The sequence below is a fragment of the Carcharhinus amblyrhynchos genome, chromosome 7, assembly GCF_965287045.1.
Source record: "Carcharhinus amblyrhynchos chromosome 7, sCarAmb.v2.hapA, whole genome shotgun sequence".
Classification (NCBI taxonomy): Eukaryota; Metazoa; Chordata; class Chondrichthyes; order Carcharhiniformes; family Carcharhinidae; genus Carcharhinus; species Carcharhinus amblyrhynchos.
The window spans coordinates 122,457,950-122,478,016 of NC_137330.1; the positions used below are offsets into that span (position 1 = coordinate 122,457,950).

At 44.6% G+C, this 20,067-nt stretch overlaps 1 protein-coding gene across 1 annotated transcript in view; it reads right to left on the bottom strand.

Annotated features, from left to right (window-relative positions):
• Positions 1-3,629: 3,629 nt before the first annotated feature.
• mad2l1bp (MAD2L1 binding protein) overlaps positions 3,630-20,067 on the bottom strand; it is a 30,000-nt gene continuing 13,562 nt past the window's right edge. The window contains exon 2 of the mRNA XM_080193070.1: positions 3,630-7,406. Coding sequence (XP_080049196.1) covers positions 6,876-7,406 — 531 coding nt within the window. The 3' untranslated portion in view covers positions 3,630-6,875. The remainder of the gene's footprint in view (positions 7,407-20,067) is intronic.

A 20,067-nucleotide genomic window follows, 5' to 3' on the forward strand; every position in this document is an offset into this window, starting at 1 on the left:
TTTCCCAAAGGTAAGGAAGTCTGAACTTAAAAGGCACAGGTTTAGATGAGAGCGGAGAGATACAAAAGTGTCCAGAGGGGCAATTTTTTCACAGAGGGTGGTGAGTGTCTGGAACAAGCTGCCAGAGGTAGTAGTAGAGGCAAGTACAATTGTTTCTTTTAAAAAGCATTTAGACAGTTACAAGGGTAAGTTGGGTACAGGGAAATGGGCCAAATGCGGGCTATTGGGATTAGCTTATAAAAAGGGCAGCATGGACAAGTTGAGCCAAAGGGTCTGCTTTCATGCTGTAAACCTCTATGACTCTATACAGTGAAAAGTATTGTTTCTTACGCACTACACAGACAAAACATACTGTTCAAAGAGAAGGAGAGTGTGTAGAATGTAATGTCATAGCTAGGGTGTAGAGAAAGATCAAGTTAATATACAAAGAACAAAAACAGCCCGGGAAACAGGCCCTTCGGCCCAACGAGCCCGCGCCGCCATTTTAACATTACCAGTATCCCCCCTCTCCACCCATGACCCTTATCTATTGTTTTATGGCAATCCACATTGAGCAAAACTAATTTAAGGACAATTTATTACCTCCAGTCAGCCTAATAGCACATCTTTGGGGTGTGGGAGGAAACCGGAGCACCCAGAGAAAACCCACACAAGCACGGGGAGAATGCACAAACTCCCACAGACACTGGCCCAAATCCATGTGTCTGCACAGCAAACAGTGATAGTCACTGAGCTGTCGTGTTGCCCAGCATCTGGTCCAGTTTAAGCGTACACTAATGACATGAAGCACTAGGCCACTCTCGAACATTCAAGAGCAGCCCAAGTACAACCCATCGTGTGTATGCACCTCGTTGGACAACAAGGCGGACCGACTTAAAACCTGTGAATTAAAAGAGAAAAACATTATCATACCACATCCTTTTACAGTACCAGGGATGTCCAAATGCTAATGAACCTTATTTAAAACAATCTCCTATATCCTCCCATCTCCAACCCACTCATAAGAACATAAGAAATAGGAGCAGGAGTAGGCCATCTAGCCCTTCGAGCCTGCCCCGCCATTCAATAAGATCATGGCTGATCTGTCGTGGCTCAGTACCACATTCCCGCCCTCTCCCCATAACCCTTAATCCCCTCTCATCAAAAACCCATCAACCCACGTCTTAAAAATATTTAGCAAGGTAGCCTCCACCACTTCATTCCAGACATTCACCACCCTTTGAGTGAAGAAGTTCCTCCTCAACTCCGTTCTAAACCGCCCCCCCTTTATCTTGAGGCTGTGCCCCCTAGTCCTACTGTCCTTTCTGAGCGGGAAGAGTCTCTCCACCTCTATCCTATCCATCCCATTCATCATCTTATACGTCTCAATGGGATCTCCCCTCATTCTTCTAAACTCTAACGAGTACAAGCCTAGTTTATTCAGCCTCTCCGTATAGTTCAACCCCCTCAACTCCAGCATCAGCCTAGTAAACCTCCTCTGCACTCCCTCCAAGGCCAAAATATCCTTGCGTAAGTACGGCGCCCAAAACTGCACACAGTACTCCAGCTGCAGCCTCACCAATGCCCTATACAGCCGCAGCAAGACCTCCCTCCTTTTATATTCAATCCCCCTCGCTATGAAGGCCAGCATCCCATTCGCCTTCCTGACCACCTGCTGCACCTGCAAGCTGGGTTTTTGCGACTCATGCACAAGGACCCCAAGGTCCCTCTGCACCGTCGCCTGCTGCAGTTTTTCGCCACATAAGTAATAATCCTTCCTACCATTATTCCTACCAAAGTGGACCACCTCGCACTTGCCAACATTAAATTCCATTTGCCATTTCCTGGCCCATTCGCCCAGCCTATCTAGATCCTTCTGTAGACTCTCCACACCCTCCGCACAATTTGCCGTTCCACCAATCTTGGTGTTATCAGCAAATTTCAACACCCTACACTCGGTTCCCTCCTCCAGGTCATCTATATAAATGGTAAATAGTTGAGGCCCCAGCACCGACCCCTGGGGCACTCCACTAGTCACCATCCGCCAATCCGAATAGCACCCATTGACCCCCACTCTCTGCCTCCTATTTGACAACCAATCCCCTATCCACGCTAACACCCTACCCCCAACTCCATGTCCCCTGACCTTCTGCAATAACCTCTTGTGAGGTACCTTGTCAAACGCCTTCTGAAAATCAAGACAGACCACATCCACCAGCTCTCCTCTATCCACCACCCGAGACACATCCTCATAGAACTCCAGTAAATTTGTCAGACACAGCTTCCCTTTAATGAAACCGTGCTGTGTCTGCTCTATCAAGCAATTCCTCTCAAGATGCCTCGCTATTTCCTCCTTGATGATGGATTCTAACATTTTACCTACAACAGACGTTAAACTAACCGGCCTATAATTCCCTGCCTTTTGCCTGGCACCCTTCTTAAACAACGGCGTAACATTAGCCGCTTTCCAATCTTCCGGCACTTCCCCGGAATCCAGCGATGTCTGGAAAATAACCACCAAGGCATCCACTATCACCTCCGCCATTTCTTTCAGAACCCTCGGATGCATTCCATCCGGTCCTGGGGACTTGTCCACAATCAGCCCCTCCAGTCTGTCGAGCACCGCCTCTCCAGTAACAGTAATGTCATTAAGACCCTCCAGTCCTACCAACTTTCCATCGCTAACACCCGGCAAATTATTCACGTCCTCCTCCATGAAGACAGAAACAAACAAGTTATTCAATACCTTAGCCATATCCCCATCCCCTACCACTAAGTCCCCCTTCTCATCCTCTAAGGGACCAACGTTCACCCTAGCCAGCCTCTTTTTATATATTTATAAAAACTCATGTGCCTAAGTTACTCTTAAACAATTCCAGCATGCCTGCCTCCACCACCTTACTTGGCAGAGCAATCCATACCCCCACTATCCTCTGTGTGAAAAACCTCCCTCTAATATCTGTTATACCCCTCCCCCCTCACCTTAAGTCCATGGCCCCTCGTACTGTATAGGGTAGGTCCATTCAAAAGTAAAATACTGTGCTGTAAAATTCTACGGTGCTATCTTTTTGTCAATGTTTTGTTAACATTCAAACTCTGTATACTTGCTTGATAGGAGGGAGTGTATATCTATGGCCTTTACCTCGATGGAGCAGGTTGGGACAGGAGAAATATCCGACTGACTGAATCCACTGCCAAAGTTCTCTTTACAATGCTACCTGTCATCTATATATTTGCCATCAATTCCACTGCACCCAAGGATCCTAAACTATACATCTGTCCAGTCTATAAGAAACCACAGCGCACTGACCTGACATTCATCACTGCCCTCTGTCTGAAAACAGTTCAGACACCTGACCACTGGATCCTGAGAGGGGCAGCTCTACTCTGTGATATCAAATAATGCAACAGATGCTTGAGTCAGGGCAAAATGTGTTTTAGACCAAGATAATTTTACAGTAATATAGTTGAGTTTGAATTTGAAGACATAAGCAACTTGCATTTATACAAAGTGCCTTGTAATTATAATAAAATATAGTCAACCATATTAAACTGACATATTAATGTTAAATACTACATTTATATATTTATATTGCACTGTATACATGCAAATTCAATCTGTTATTTAATAAATCAATTGAATATTTTGAACTGATTTCATACAGTATCTTACTCAACTTTACGCAACACTTACTTCACTGATTACTTGGCCAACATGGGGCAAATAACAGGGAAAAAATTCTATCATTCCAACTGTCACATGGACTCTCCAGCATTCCCACTGGCGTTCGGCAGGACCTCCATTAATGAACAGGTCAAACAACAAAATACTCTTAAACCATTTTCATTTCAGTATCTCACCTTTCCTAACATAGAACAGTACGGCACTCAATGTTGTGCTGAACCATGTCCGAACCCAAACTCAAGCTATCCTACTCCCTATCATTCTGGTGTGTTCCACGTGCCCATCCAATAACCACTTGAAAGTTCCTAAAGTGTTTGACTCCACTATCACAGCAGGCAATGCATTCCACACCTCAACCACTGAGTGAAGAATCTACCTTGGACATCCTGCCTGTATCTCCCACCATGAACCTTATAGATATGCTCCCGAGTAACAGATACATTCACCTGAGGAAATAGTCTCTGCTTGTCCACTCTATCTATCCCCCTCATCATCTTATAAACTTCTATTAAGTTGCCACTTATCCTCCTCTGCTCTAAAGAGAAAAGCCCCAGCTCCCGCAACCTTTCCTCATAAGACTTACCCTCCAAACCAGGCAGCATCCTGGTAAACCTCCTCTGCACTCTCTCCAATGTTTCCACATCCTACTTATAATGAGGTGACCAGAACTGCACACAGTATTCCAAATGTGGTCTCACCAAGATCCTGCATAGTTGCAGCATAACCCAATAGCTCTTAAACTCAAACCCCCTGTTAATAAACACTAACACACTATAAGCCTTCGTCATGACTCAATCCACTTGAATGGCAACCTTCAGAGATCTGTGGATATGAACCCCAAGATCTCTCTATTCCTCCACATTCCTCAGAACCCTGCCGTTGACCCTGTAATCCACATTCAAGTTTGTCCTACCAAAATGAATCACCTTGCACTTATCAGGGTTAAACTCTATCTGCTACTTTTCGGCCCAGCTCTGCATCCTATCAAACTCTTGCAGCCTGCAAGAGCCCTCCATCTCATTCACTACTCCACCAATCTTGGTGTCATCAGCAAATTTACTAACCCACCCTTCAGCCTCCTTTCCAAGTCATTGATAAAAATCACAAATAGCAGAGGACCCAGCACTGATCCCTGGTACACCGCTGGTAACTGGCCTCCAGTCTGAAAATTTTCCCTCCACCACCACCCTCTGTCTTCTATGAGACAGTCAGTTACTTATCCAATCGACCAAATTTCCTTCTGTCCCACACCTCCTTACTTTCTTCATGAGTCTACCATGGGGAACCTTATCAAACGTCTTACTAAAATCCATGTATCTGACATCAACTGCTCTACCTTCATCTACACATTTAGTTACCTCCTCAAAGAATTCAATCAAATTCGTTAGGCAGGACCTACCCCTCACAAAACACGAGCATTTCATACCCAATGGCAACATGAGGAAAAACCTCTCCACACAGCATGTGATTAGATCTGGGCTGCTTTACCTGAATGTGTGATGAAGACAGGTTCAATCAAGGCACCCAAGAGGAAATTAGCCCATTAACCATGCAGCAATCTGGGGAAAGGCAGAGAATGGTACTAAGTAAATTGCTCATTCGGAGAGCCGGTGCAGACACAATGGGCCGGATGACCTCCTTCAGTGCTGTAACAATTCTGTAAAGATTTGGTCAAATCACTGTTTCTTCATTGTCAGTGGGTCAAAACCCTGGAACTCCCTCCCTAAAAGCACGGTGGGTATGCAGTGATCAAAATGATCAAGATGTGGTCTGCTCTCCAAGTTCCACGGGCTGAAAAAGTGGAATATCACTATTTTGTTCATAGATTTTATTGAAGTTTTACACAATTAACTCAGCAGATTTATCTATTTTCTTTAACTTAATTTGTTTAGCCAGTTTAAACCAAAAGTATTAGTTAGACACTATTCCACTAGCTCAGAGGGCAAAAAAAATGAGACTAATGAATCACCAGTGACGTTACTGGGTTCAGCTGTTTATTTAGCTGAATGGACAAGATTGGATCATTTCATTTTTAAATATTTTCTATCTTTATCTTTAGTCCTTACCTACATTTATGGGGGTAACTACTTTAATTTTCAAAGTTCACTATCAACACCAACTTGCACTGTTGAAACACTAAATAAAATATTAAATACTTTACACTAGTGTGTAAGCTTGAGGTAAGGGAAACAGGAGTAACTCCTCCAACCCTACACCAAACTATCACCCTCACCAAATTTTCAACTTCCCATTGTCTATGTTGCAATGTGGTTTAGCGCTGCCTCAGCAGATAAATATTGAACCTGCACAAAAATCTGGATTTATAAATGTTTATTTTCCATAGTTACATTTCATGAGAATTCACTGATTTTGAGCACCATGTTTGAAAAGCTGACATAAAAGGTTGAATAATTCTTTAAATTGATTTTTCACTGATAAAATACTTGCTTTTTAAAAAATGTTTTCCTTATAAAGAAATAATCAAGTATGAATCTTTGGAATTCCCTCAGGGCCATAGATGTTCATTCGATGAGCACGCCCAGGACGAGGATCAATAGATTAAGCACGATGGGAATCGACAGATGTGAGATAGGGCAGCAAAACAGAGTTGAACTTGTTTCAGCCATGACCAAATTAAATGGTGGAACAGGTTTGATTGTTCACATGGCCAACACCTATTGTTTACGTTCTGAAGGGTTGCTACTGATTTTTGATCTATCCAAGGACATAGACCCATTCATCATGGACTATTATGGATTGGTTCAAAGCAGAATCTAACCCTGCCTTGCCCTCTGGGGATTCCAGCCGAATCTCCCACTTTAAACCAAGGATCCAAAGGCCAATGAATGCTGAACAAATCAGGCCAATCACAATGTCATTCTCAACTAATGTATTTACACACAAATTAGTTGCCATGATCTTGCACACTAAATTAATGATTCTTCCTTTCTGCTCCAATTTGGCAAACAGACATTTCCTCGATCTTCATTTCTACCAGCAGTCCGGTATCATAAATTTTGACTTAATTCATCTTTTTCATGGGAAGGATCACATGACAGATTCCCAGTCGAGTTAAACTTGTGTACCAGCAGCATCATTTCCTCCCATTAGCACTATAGCTTGCTCAAAGTTGAGCTTTTTTAATTTTAAAATTGGATATCACATAACTGTTGTAAAAAGATAGCTGTTATTAAAAAGGTTAATATACGAATTAATGAAATCCCTTGATTGTTATGGGTGCTTGAAACCAGATATAATCATCATGGTTGTGGCTTGTTGACTGAGTTTCAGCTGATGCGAAGTCCATCGTATCACAAGCCAGGTTAATAACCACCTTCCTGCTGCGGTTTGGAACTCTGTAGTTAAGTTTGGGTCGGAACCACTGAACACCACAATCCCTGTGCCCTTGAACAAGCAGCACAGTGTTCATCAGAGGAACAGATTTCAACTCATTGAAGATGTCCTTGACAAAGAGTGTGTGGAAAAGTCTGCGGATGCAGGAGACTGTTTTCAAGCTCTCCTCAGCACTGCCAAAGGTAACACGCTCCATGTTGATCTCATACATTTCCTTCGGGTTGACTACACTGCCACCCAACAGGATGAGAACACAAGGAACCAGTGTCAGCATGAACATCGCCTCCAGATTCTGGAAAACTTCATCCAGCTCTGACAGTGCCCGCTGATACTTCTTGCAGTTATTCTGTTCATTCCTTCTTGAATGTGGTAACACAGGACCATCAGCCTGGGAGAGTAAAAATAGTGAGAAAGTCAGCAAAAACACTTGAAACAGAGATCATCACTATAGTCCTTATCAGGAGAGCTTTGCTCCAATGGTATCAGGTGAGAATTCCATGACATTGAACAAGTCACAACAAAGAAGGGTGGTTAGCACTGCTGTCTCACACACCAAGGACCTGGGTTCAATTCCCAGCTTGAGTCTCTCTAGGTTTTGTCTGGGTGCTCTGGTTTCCTCCCGTACCCAAAGATGTGCAGATTAGGTGCACTGGCCATGCTAAATTCTCTCTCAGTGTACTCGAACAGGTGCTGGAGTGTGGTGACTTAGGGATTTTCGCAGTAACTCCATTGCCGTGTGTAAGAGGGAATATAGAATAACTTGGGATTAAAAGACTAACAGATAAGGGTAGATTAGAGCTGAGTGAATAGAGTATAGAAAAGTTACAAAGTGCCAGAAAAATACCACTTGCATAAGGACACATACTACAGTTAGAGAATTTAGACAAAGAACAACAACACAGCACAGGAAACAGGCCCTTCGGCCCAATGAGCCCACGCTGCCATCTTAACAATGTGTTTTTCCTCCTCCACCCTTGACCCATGTCTACGCTTATGGTACCCCCATTGGAAACCAGATTAAGGGGAGAATAATTTAGGGACAATTTGTTACACCTATCAGCCCAAGAGCACATCTTTGGGGTGTGGGAGGAAACCGGAGCACCTGGAGGAAACCCACGCAATCACAGGGAGAATGTGCAAACTCCCACAGACACTGGCCCAAATCCATGTATCTGCACAGCTAGCAGTGATAGTCACTGAGCTGTTGTGGTGCCCATCTGCTGGTCCAGTTTTAAGCACACACAACGACGCGAAGTACTAGGCTACTCTCAAAACATCCAAGAGCAGCCCATGCATGACCCTCGTTAGACAACAAGGTGGACTGACACACCTGTGGAGTAAAAGAGAAAAAACATCAACACATGTAGCATCAGATTTCCAGGAACGTCCCGAGGCTCTGATCCTTATTTAGAAGTCTCCTATAACCCTCCATCCCTGTTTCGCTCATGTGTCTATCTACGTAAACCTTAAACAAGTCCAGCATGCCTGCCTCCATCACCTTACTTGGCACTGCATTCCATACCCCCACGACCCTCTGTGAGAAAAACCTCCCTCTAGCATCCAAATTATACCTCTCCCCCCTCACCTCAAGCCAGTGGCCCCTCGTGATATTTGTCTCCAGTCTAGGAAAAAGCCTGCCACTGTTTACTCTATCTATACCCTTCATTATTTTATATACCTCTATCAGATCCCCCCTTAATCTCCGTCTTTCTAAGGAAAAGAGCCCCAGTTTACCCAATCTTTCCTCATAACCCAGTCCTTCCATGCCAGGCAGCATCCTGGTAAACCTCCTCTGCACTCTCTCCAGGGTCTCCACATCCTTCCGGTAGTAAGGTGACCAGAACTGGACGCAGTACTCCAAATGCAGTCTAACCAACGTTCTGTACAACTGTAGCATTAGACGCCAGCTCTTGTACTCTATACCCCTTCCTATAAAGGCTAGCATACCATAAACTTTCTTCGCAACCTTCTCCACTTGTGTTGCTACCTTCAGAGACTTGTGCACTTGCACTCCCAGGTCCCTCTGCATTTCTATACTCTTAATAGGTCTACCCTTTATCATGCAACTCCTCTGTACATTATTCCTTCCAAAATGCATCACCTCGCATTTCTCAGGATTAAATTCCATCTGCCATCTATCTGCCCAGTATACCAGCCTGTCTATATCCTGCTGTGTCACCTGACAGTCCTCCTCACTATCCGCCCAATCCTGCCATCTTTGTGTCATCTGCAAACTTGCTGATCACACCACGTACGCCCTCTTCCAAGTCATTTATATATATTACGAATAGAAGAGGTCCCAGTACTGAGCCCTGTGGCACACCACTGGTGACAGACCTCCAGCTAGAAAAAGGACCCTTCCACTACTACTGTCTCCTGTTGCCCAGCCAGTTTTCAATCCATCTAGATACCTGTCCCTGTATTCCATGAGCCTTAACCTTTTCTACCAACTTACCATGAGGGACTTTGTCAAACACCTTACTGAAATCCATATAGACGACATCAACAGCTCGTCCTTTGTCAACCGTTTTTGTCACCTCCTCAAAAAATTCTACCAGATTCATAAGGCAAGACCTCCCATTAATAAAGCCATGCTGCGTATCCCTAATCAGAACACAACGCTCCAAATGCATATACATCCTATCCCTAAGAATTTTTTTCCAACAACTTTCCTACCACTGATGTCAAACTCACTGGCCTATAATTACCAGGGTTATCCCTACTGCCCTTTTTAAACAGCGGTACCACATTAGCTATCCTCCAGTCCTCTGGGACCTCACCTGTGTCCAAAGAAGAGATAAAGATTTACGTCAGAGGCCCTGCAATTTCATCTCTCACCTCCCTAAGCAGCCTGGGATAAATGCCATCAGGCCCCAGAGCTTTATCAGTTTTTATGCTGCCTAAAAACCCTAACACTTCCTCCCTCATAATGGATATTTCCTTCAACTGGTCTACAGCTCCCTCCAAGACATTACAAGACACCAAGCCCCTCTCCTTCGTGAATACCGACGCAAAGTATTCATTCAGGATCCCCCCCATTCCCTCAGACTCTATGCACAGTTCCCCCCCTTTGTCCCTACGAGGACCGATCTTCCCTCTAACCACCCTTTTGTTCCTAATATAAGAGTAAAATGCCTTTGGATTTTCCTTAAACCTATCCGCCAAAGCCATTTCATGCCCCCTTTTCGCCCTTCTAACTCCCCTTTTGAGCTCCCTCCTGCTCTCTCTATATTCCTCCAGTGCTCTCTCCGTTCCCAGTTGCTTAGACCTAACATATGCCTCTCTTTTCTTCCCGACCAAGTCCTCAATATCCCCTGTAATCCACGGCTCTCTAATCCTGCCTTTCCCATCCTTCCTCTTTACCGGCACGTCTTTCTTGCAACCTTTCCAGTTTTTCCTTGAAAGCCTCCCACTTGCTGACCGTGGACTTGCCCGCAAACAACCTCTCCCAATCAGTATCCATCAGCTCATGCCTAATCCGGCTATAGCTCACCTTCCCCCAGTTCAGCACCCTCCCCTTTGGACAGCACTCATCTTCTTCCATTTTTATCCTAAAGTAGACAGACATGTAGCTTTGAAAACATATTCTGCATTAAAAGCACATACCTTGGCTAATTTCACAATGCATGATGGGATGTAGTCGAGTTGAAAAAAAAAATCCTCAGAATAATGCAGCTACTGAGCAAAGGGAAGAACAATTCTTATCAGTGTCTCTAGAAAGTCCTAATGAGTGGAATATTCAGTAACCAAGGATATATCAGAGGTCACAAACAGTTTTAATGAATAGAACAAAGAACAATACAGCACAGGAACAGGTCCTTCGGCCCGTCAAGCCTGCGCTGCTCATGCGCCCAATTAGACCATTCATTTGTATCCCTCTACTCCCAGTCTGTTCATGTGGCTATCTAGATAACTCTTAAACGATCCTAGCGTGTCTGCCTCAATCACCTTGCTTGGCAGTGCATTCCAGGCCCCCACCACCCTCTGTGTAAAATACGTCCCTCTGACATCTGTGTTGAACCTTGCCCCACCTCACTTTGAACTTGTGACCCCTTGTGTTTGTCACCTCCGACCTGGGAAAAAGCTTCCCATTGTTCACCCTATCTATGCCCGTCATAATTTTATACACCTCTATCAGGTCTCTCTTTATCCTCCGTCTTTCCAGGGAGAAAAACCCCAGTTTACCCAATCTCTCCTCATAGCTAAGACCCTCCATACCAGGCAACAACCTGGTAAACCTTTTCTGTACTCTCTCCAAAGTCTCCATGTCCTTCTGGTAGCGTGGTGACCAGAACTGGATGCAGTTCTCCAAATGTGGCCTAACCAACGCTCTATACAGCTGCAACATCACATGCCAACTTTTATACTCTATGCCCCGTCTAATAAAGGCAAGCATGCCATATGCCTTCTTCACCACTCTCTCCAGCTGTGCTGCCATCTTTAAGGATCTGTGGACTTGCACACCCAGGTCCCTCTGTGTGTCTATACTCCTCATAGTTCTGCCATTTATTGTATAGCTCCCCCCTACATTAGATCTACCAAAATGCATCACCGCATTTATCTGGATTAAACTCCATCTGCCATTTCTCCGCCCAATTTTCCAGCCTATCTATTTCCTGCTGTATTCTCTGACAATGTTCATCACTATCCACAACTCCAGCAATCTTTGTGTCGTCCGCAAACTTACTGATCACACCAGCTACATTTTCTTTCAAATCATTTATATATATATAATCACAAACAGCGAGGTCCCAGTACAGAGCCCTGCAGAACACCACTAGTCACAGACCTCCAACCGGAAAAAGACCCATCCACTGTTACCCTCTGTCTTCTATGGCCAAGCCAGTTCTCCACCCATTTAGTAGCTCACCTTTTATCCCGTGAGATTTAACTTTTTGCACCAGCCTGCCATGAGGGACCTTATCAAACGCTTTACTAAAATTCATATAGACGACATCCACAGCCCTTCCCTCGTCAATCGTTTTTGTCACCTCCTCAAAAAACTCAACCAAATTTGCAAGGCGTAACCTCCCTCATACAAAACCATGCTGTCTATCGCTAATGAGATTATTCAGTTCTAAATGTGCACATATCCTAAGAATCTTCTCTAACAATTTCCCTACCACGGATGTCAAGCTCACCAGCCTATTACTTGGGTTATCCTCACTACCCTTCTTAAATAACGGTACCACATTCGCTATCCTCCAATCTTCTGGGATCTCACATGTGTCCAGTGAACAGACAAAGATTTCTGTTAGAGGCCCAACAATTTCATCTCTTGTCTCCCTGAGCAGCCTAGGATAGATACCATCAGGCCCTGGGGATTTGTCTGTCTTAATGTTTCCTAAAAAACCTAACACTTCCTCCTTTGCAATTGAGATTTTCTCTAACGGGTCAACACATCCCTCTGAGACACTACCAGTCAACATGTCCCTCTCCTTTGTGAATACTGATGCAAAGTATTCGTTTAGGATCTCACCTACTTCCTTGGGTTCTAAGCATAATTCACTTCCTTTGTCCCTGAGAGGTCTGATTCTTTCCCTGACAACCCTCTTATTCCTAACGTATGTATAAAATTCTCCTTAATCCTGTCTGCCAAAAACATTTCATGACCCCTTTTTGCCCTTCTAACTCACTTTGAGTTCTTTTCTACTTTCTCTATATTCCTCCAGGGTTCCATCTGTTTTTAAGCTGCCTGGACCTTACGTATGCCTCTTTTTCCTTTTTGATTAGACCCACAATTTCACTGGTTATCCATGGCTCTCGAATCCTACTTTCCTATCCTTCCTTTTTATAGGCACATGCCTGTCCTGCAGCCTTATCAACTGTTCCTTAAAAGATTTCCACATGCCAGATGTGGATTTACCCTCAAACAGCCTCTCCCAATCAACAGCCACCAAATCTTGCCTAATCTGGCTATAGTTAGCCTTCCCACAATTCAGCACCTTACCCATAGGGCAACACTCATCCTTTTCCATTACTATCCTAAAGTTAACAGAACTGTGATCACTATTTGCTACATGTTCCCCTCCTGAAACTTTGATGACCTGACCGGGCTCATTACCCAGTACTAGGTCCAGTATAGCCCCCTCTCTAGTTGGACTGTCAACGTTGTTCCAAAGAATCTTCCTGTACACATTTTATAAATTCCTCCCCGTCCAGACCCCCAGCCCTAAGCACTTTCCAGTCTATACCAGGGAAATTAAAGTCTCTCACTACAACAATCCTTTTGTTTTTGCACCTATCCAGAATCTCCTTAGATATCCGTTCCTCCACTTCCTGTGGGCTGTTGGGTGGCCTGTAGTACACGTCCAGCATAGTGACTGCACCCTTCCTGTTTCTGAGCTGCGCCCACAGCGACTCATTACATGACCCCTCTAAATTGTCCACCCTCTGCACCACTGTAATGTGCTCCCTAACCAGTATTGCTACTCCCCCACCTCTTCTAGCCCCTCCTCTGTCTCACCTAAAACACTTATACCCCAGAATATTCAGCTGCCAGTCCTGTCCTTCTTTTAATCAAGTCTCCATCACTGCAGCCACATCCAAGTTCCGCGCAAGCATTAAGGCTCTAAGTTTGTCTGTCTTGCCCATTACGCTCCTTGCATTGAAGCAGATGCACTCCAGACCTCCAGGCCCACTGAGTTCATCCTCCCCCATAATGCTCTTCCTCTTAGATAGCCTTGTCCTGGCCCCAAGCTCGTCCCCAGCCTCTGTGTTTATTGACCTATTGTTCTGATCCCCACTCCCCCGCCACATTAGTTTAAACCCACCAGAACCACACTAGCAAAAGTCCCGGCTAGGATATTCGTGCCCCTCCAGTTTAGGTGTAACCCATCCTTCTTGTACAGGTGCCATCCTCTTGAAGACTTCCCAGTGATCCATGAATTTGAAACCCTCCCTCCTGCACCAGTCCTTTAGTCACGCGTTCAGCCGTACAATTTCCCTGTTCCTAGCCTCACTAGCACTAGGCACTGGGAGCAGTCCAGAGATTGCTACCCTAGGGGCTCTGCTTCTTAGCCTAGCACCCAACTCCCTGAATTGCTCTCACAGGACCTCCCTGCTCCTTCTGCCTACATCATTTGCACCAATGTGGACAATGACATCGGTCTGATTACCGCCTCTATTAAGATGCTTCCTACCCACTCAGACATCCAGGACCCCGGCACCAGGGAGGCAGACTACCATCCTGGAGTCTCATTCGTGCCCACAGAACCTCCTGTCTGCCTCTAACTATTGTGTCCCCCACTACTTTGCTCTCCTAGTCCTCCTCTTTCCTTTCTGAGCCACAGAGCCTGACTCCGTGCCAGTGACCTGGTCACCGTGGCCTACCCCTGGAAGGTCAACCTGCCCACCCCCACAGTATCCAAAATGGTATACTTATTTTGGAGTGGGACAACCACAGGGGATCCCTCCACTGACTGCTCTCTCCCTTCCCCACTCTTGTCTATCACCCAGCCCTTACTGTTAAGGGGAACAGCCAGTAGGGTACTCTCTGGTACGTGACCTTTACCATTCCTAACCGTGACCCACGGGTCTTCTTCCCGTGACCTCGGTGCGACTACCTGCTTGTAACTTCTTTCTATTAATTCCTTATTTTCCCTGACTAGATTAAGGTCATCGAGCCACAGCTCCAGTTCCCTAACGTGGTTCCTCAGGAGCTGCAGTTCCACGCACCTGGCACAGATATGGACTTCCGAGAGGCTAGGCGACTCCATGAGCTCCCACATCCGACACCGAAAGCAACAAATTGGCCTCTCACTCATGCTTACTCCTTTCTTTAAATTACTGGAAGAACGAAGAACAGAACCTACCCTGCCTCTGCCGTTTTCGCCGAAGCTCGTTAAGCCAAAGCCCTTCAGCCTTCACTCTGCTCCCTCTCACTCCGCTGCCCGCTGTAGAGAGTGGCCTGCTCTTTATAGTTCCCATTCACCACTGGTTGGCGTCAGACGCCTGCTCAGTTTTCCCAGTAAAAAAACTTTTGCAAAGGAGAAAAGCCCGTGAAAAAACTTAACGGATAAACAAATAACCAAACACCAATGACACTGTCCTAGATGTTCCAGTGCAATGAAAACTTCACTTCTAACTTGTAGGTGGTACAGAGGCTTTAAGTCATGTATACAGCAACTTATTGCAGAACACCCAACATTGATCTCACTTCTGTGGCTTTAGTGTTGATATGGAATGTTCAGTTAAACTTCTGGTCAGCAGCAACCTCAAAGATGTCTTGATTGGAGGTGGCTGCTGAAGGTTAGGGAGACATGTCTGTGCTCTCTCTTGCTGGAGCTGGTCATAACCAGGCACTCAGCCAATGAGCCAAACCATCTTTATTATTAGATAAGTTGCAAATGGAAATAGTCATTCTGGAATCAGTAAGCAGCTCCACTCTTGACATTATGACAGATAGAAATCAGTTAAAGATGGTCTATTTGAAGACACTTCTGTTGAGATACGAGATCAGAAACTCCAAATATGTTATGAAGTCAGACTAGATCCCAATAGTATTTCAATTTTTGGCATTAGTATGAGGATACAGTGTTTCACTCCAGGCGCGATTCTGTTGACACACTAGGAAGCTTTCATCAAAACACACTTTATTTAACAATACTGTAGAATAGATCAGGGTGAACCAGTGGATGTGATGTATTTGGATTTTTGGAAAGCTTTTGAAAGAAAAACCTGTTGTGTGGGACTTTACAATTTATTCATGAGACATAGGCATTGCTGGCTGCCCAGTATTTATTACCCATTTCGGAGTTGCCATCTTGAAACGCTGCAGTCTACATGCTGTGAGTTGACCCAGATATGATCCACGCAGATCCAAAGATGGCAAAAGGCAGGACCAAACCAAGCTAAAGTCCGTGGTTAGCCACACAGGCTCTCACCGACTATGGCAAGGTCTGCAAGATATAATAGGCTGCACGACAAAGGCCTGCAGAAACGCCAGTACCAACACACCCCTCAACGCATTCGATGCCCATTTTGAGCAAGAGGTCACTTCCAATGCGGAAGTATCAGCCGAACCATGATGGAATCCGAGATCACCATCACAGACGTCAGATCAGCCTTCTCAAAAATCAACCTAGGGGAAGAGACTGGCCCAGATGGGATACCCACATGAGCACTCAGATCCTACGCGGACCAGCTTGGGGGGGTGGTGGCAGTGGAGAGATATGCACAGCTACCTTCAACCTCTCTTTAGACCAATCTGAGGTCCCTATTTGCTTCATGAAGATGACCATCAACCCTGTACCAAAGTAAAGCCAAGCTGCGAGCTTTAATGACTATTGTCTGGTGGCTCTGGCATTCATCTTTATGAAGTGCTTTGAAAGGCTAGTCATGGCATGAATCAATTCCTGCCTCCTAGATTGCTTGGATCCACTACAGTTCACTTATCATCGCAACAGGTCCACAGCAGGTGCCATCTCCCTGGTCCTGCACGCAACCCTGGATTACTGGATAGAAGGACACAAGTCAGAATCTTATTTCTTTACTACAGCTCAGCCTTCAATACTATTATCCTAACAAAACTTACCTCCAAACTCTGAGGCCTGGAGCTCAGCTCCCCCACTCTGCAGCTGAATCCTAGATTCCCTAATCCAGATTTCAACCAGTAAGGATAGGCAACAACAAGGATAGCCCCACAAGGCTGTGTCCTCAGCCCCTTACACACTTATACCTATGACCGTGTGGCCAAATGCCCCTTCAACTTGATTTTCAAGTTTGCTGATGACACCACCATAGTGGGTGAGGTCTCAAACAAATAAGGAGGCAGAGTACCAGAAAGAGACTGTCTATCCTTCCTGCTGCCTTGGAAAAGCAGCCAGCATAATCAAGGACTCCATACATTCTCTCTTTCACCTTCTTCATTTGAGAAAAAGATACAGAAGTCTGAGGTCATGTAGCAACCGACACAAGAACAGCTTCTTCCCTGCTGCCATCAGATTTTTGAATGGACTTATGTTATATGAAGTTGATCTTTCACTGCACCCTAGCTATGACTGTAACACTAAACTGCACTCACTGGTAGCAAGGAAAAAGTGTATGAATCGGTTGGTACATGACCTCAGACTTTTGTATCTTTTTCCCTATGGAAGAAGGTGGAAGAGAGTATGTCTGGGTGCGTGGAGTCCTTAATTATGCTGGTTGTTTTGTTGAGGCAGCAGGAAGCGTAAAGAGTCATGGATGGGAGGGTAGCTTGCATGATGGATTAGGCTACATTCACTACCTTTTGTAGTTTCTTGTGGTCTTGGGCAGAGCAGGAAGCATACCAAACTGTGATACAACCAGATAATGCTTTCTCTGGTGCACCTGTAAAAGTTGGTGAGAGTCATAGCTGACATGCCAAATTTTCTTAGTCTTCTGTGAAAGTCATGATGTGGAGTTGCCAGCGTTGGACTGGGATAGGCACAATAAGTAGTCTCACAACACCAGGTCAAAGTCCAACAGGTTTATTTGATAGCTTCAAAAGCTCGTGCTATCAAATAAACCTGTTGGACTTTAACCTGGTGTTGAGACACTACTTTCTGAGAAAATAAAGGCATTGGTGGCCAGCATAGGGGGCCAGGGCAGGTTGTTGGTAATCTGGATATTTAAAAACTTGAAGCACTCAACCATGTCTACTTCAGCCCCGTTGATGCAGACAGGGGTATGCCCTCCACTACACTTGATGTTGACAACAATCTCCTTCATTTGGCTGACATTGAGGAAGAGCCTACTGTCGTCGCATCAGTTCACCAGATTCTCCCTCTCTTTCCTGTACTCTGTCTTGTCATTGTTTGAGATTCCACCCACTACAGTAGTGTCATCAGCAAACTTCGAGTTGAAGGGGAATTCGGCTACAGAGTCGTAGAACACAGCCTTGCGTAGCACTGGTGTTGAAGATAACCTTGAAGGTGTTGCCTATCTTTACTGACTACAGTCTGCGGGTTAGGAAGTCTAGGATCTAGTTGCAGAGGGAGGAGCCGAGCCCCAGACCACGGAGTTTGGAGATGAGTCTCCTCGGAATAATGGTGTTAAAGGCTGAGCTGTAGTCTATGAATATGAATCTGGTATAGGAGTCTTAGCTATCTAAACGTTCCAGGGCTGAGTATAGAGCCAGGAAGATGGTGTCTGCTGCGGAGCTATTGCAGTGGTAGGCAAACTGTAGTGGGCAATCTGGGAGGCTGGAGTTGATTCATGCCATGACAAACCTTTCAAAGTATTGAGGGAGTATGAGAGAGCAAGCTATCCTAGATCTGGTCCTGTGTAATGAGACAGGAATAATTAACAATCTTGCAGTTAGGGATCCTATTGGAAGAAGCGATCAGAGTAGGGTTAAATTTAAAATACAGATGGAGCACGAGAAGGTAAAATCCAATACCAGTGTCTTGTGCTTAAACAAAGGAGACTACAAAGGGATGAGGGAGGTGTTGGTTAAGGTAGACTGGGAGCAAAAACTTTATGATGGGACAATTGAGGACTTTCAAAGCTACCATTCACAGTGCTCAGCAAACTTATATACCAGTGATAAAGAAGAACTGTAGAAAAAGAGATAATCAGCCATGGATATGTAAGGAAATAAAGGAGGGTATCAAATTGAAAGAAAATGCATACAAAGTGGCCAAGATTAGTGAGAACCTAGTAGATTGGGAAATCTTTAAAGGTCAGCAGAAAGCCACGAAAAAATCTATAAAAAAACACAAGATGGATTATGATAGTAAACTAGCTCAATATAAAAACTGATAGCAAAAGTTTCTACAAGTATATAAAACGAAAAAGAATGGCTAAAGTAAACATTGGTTCTTTAGAGGATGAGGGGGGATGTAATAACTGGAAATGAGAAAATGGCTGAGGCATTGAACGGATATTTTGTGTCAGTCTTCACAGCGAAAAACTCAAATAACATGCCAAAAATTTATGACAGGAGGGCTATGGCAGATGAGGACCTAAAAACTATCAAAAAAGAGGTGGTGTTAGAGTGAAATCAAAATCAAAGGACACAAAATAGTTAACTGGCACAAAACAGACTCTGGGAAAAGACATTAAGAGACACTGATTTTGGGCACAAACAGTGCATGAAAAGTTAAAATCTGTAGTGTTTAAATTACTGCAGGAAACAGGTCAGACCTTGTGGCACCTTAAACTGGAGATAAAAGCAGACCCAAAACAATGAGTTTGATAACGAGATCAGCCACTAATAAGGACACAACTGCATAAATGTATCTATTACGTACAACGGTGTGCTGTTGATGTCTGTACTTGTAATGTGTAACAATTTGCTAACGTCCATGCTGTCTATTATCTAAATGTATAAAGATGCTCAACTACCATTGTGTAGTTGAGAAGGTGACTGCCTGTACTGTGGAGTGCCAGCGCTTCTCCCAAAGCTTTGTCCGAATAAAACTGCTTGTTGAACCTCCAAGTCTGACTCCGAAGTGGTGACTTTCCCACACCAAATTGGTGTAGTTGGGCAAGATCTCACTGCTGATAAGTTCGATAGGTTGGCCTCGATCAGCAAAGTGGGGTAGAGGTCATTGAATCTGCAGGAGTCAGACTGAGTCAACAATACAGTTTAAAAGGTGTAAAAATTAAGGGGAATTTATGGTATATACGCAAGTATTGATTGTTAATGGTATAGTAATAAGTATTAAATGCTGATTGACTAGAGGATAAGGAAGAGCCCACCTCAAACACGCAGCCTTAGACCGGTTGTTAAGAGGGGAAATCCTCCACGCAAAGGTCAGAATCCTGAAGTGGGCGTAGAGGCACAAGGGCACTTAGGACCGTGAAGCACCAGTGGCAAAGGTCATTTAATATCAAACTCTGTAGTAGCAAACAAACGCAGAGTTTGCCACCTACTTGCATGAACTTGTCTGTCAATGTTGTAAAGCGGTGTGGAAAAGGAGCTGATCAACTCTGACCTAGAGCCAGACTCTGGTGGAGAAAAGACATTGCTAGGAAGTAATCATGGCCAGACAGTGGATAAAACACTGGGGGTAGTGAAGTCTGCGAGATGGCAGATAAAGAAATTAAGTGGGGACCTGCAGGATCTCTTGTTGAACGCGTTA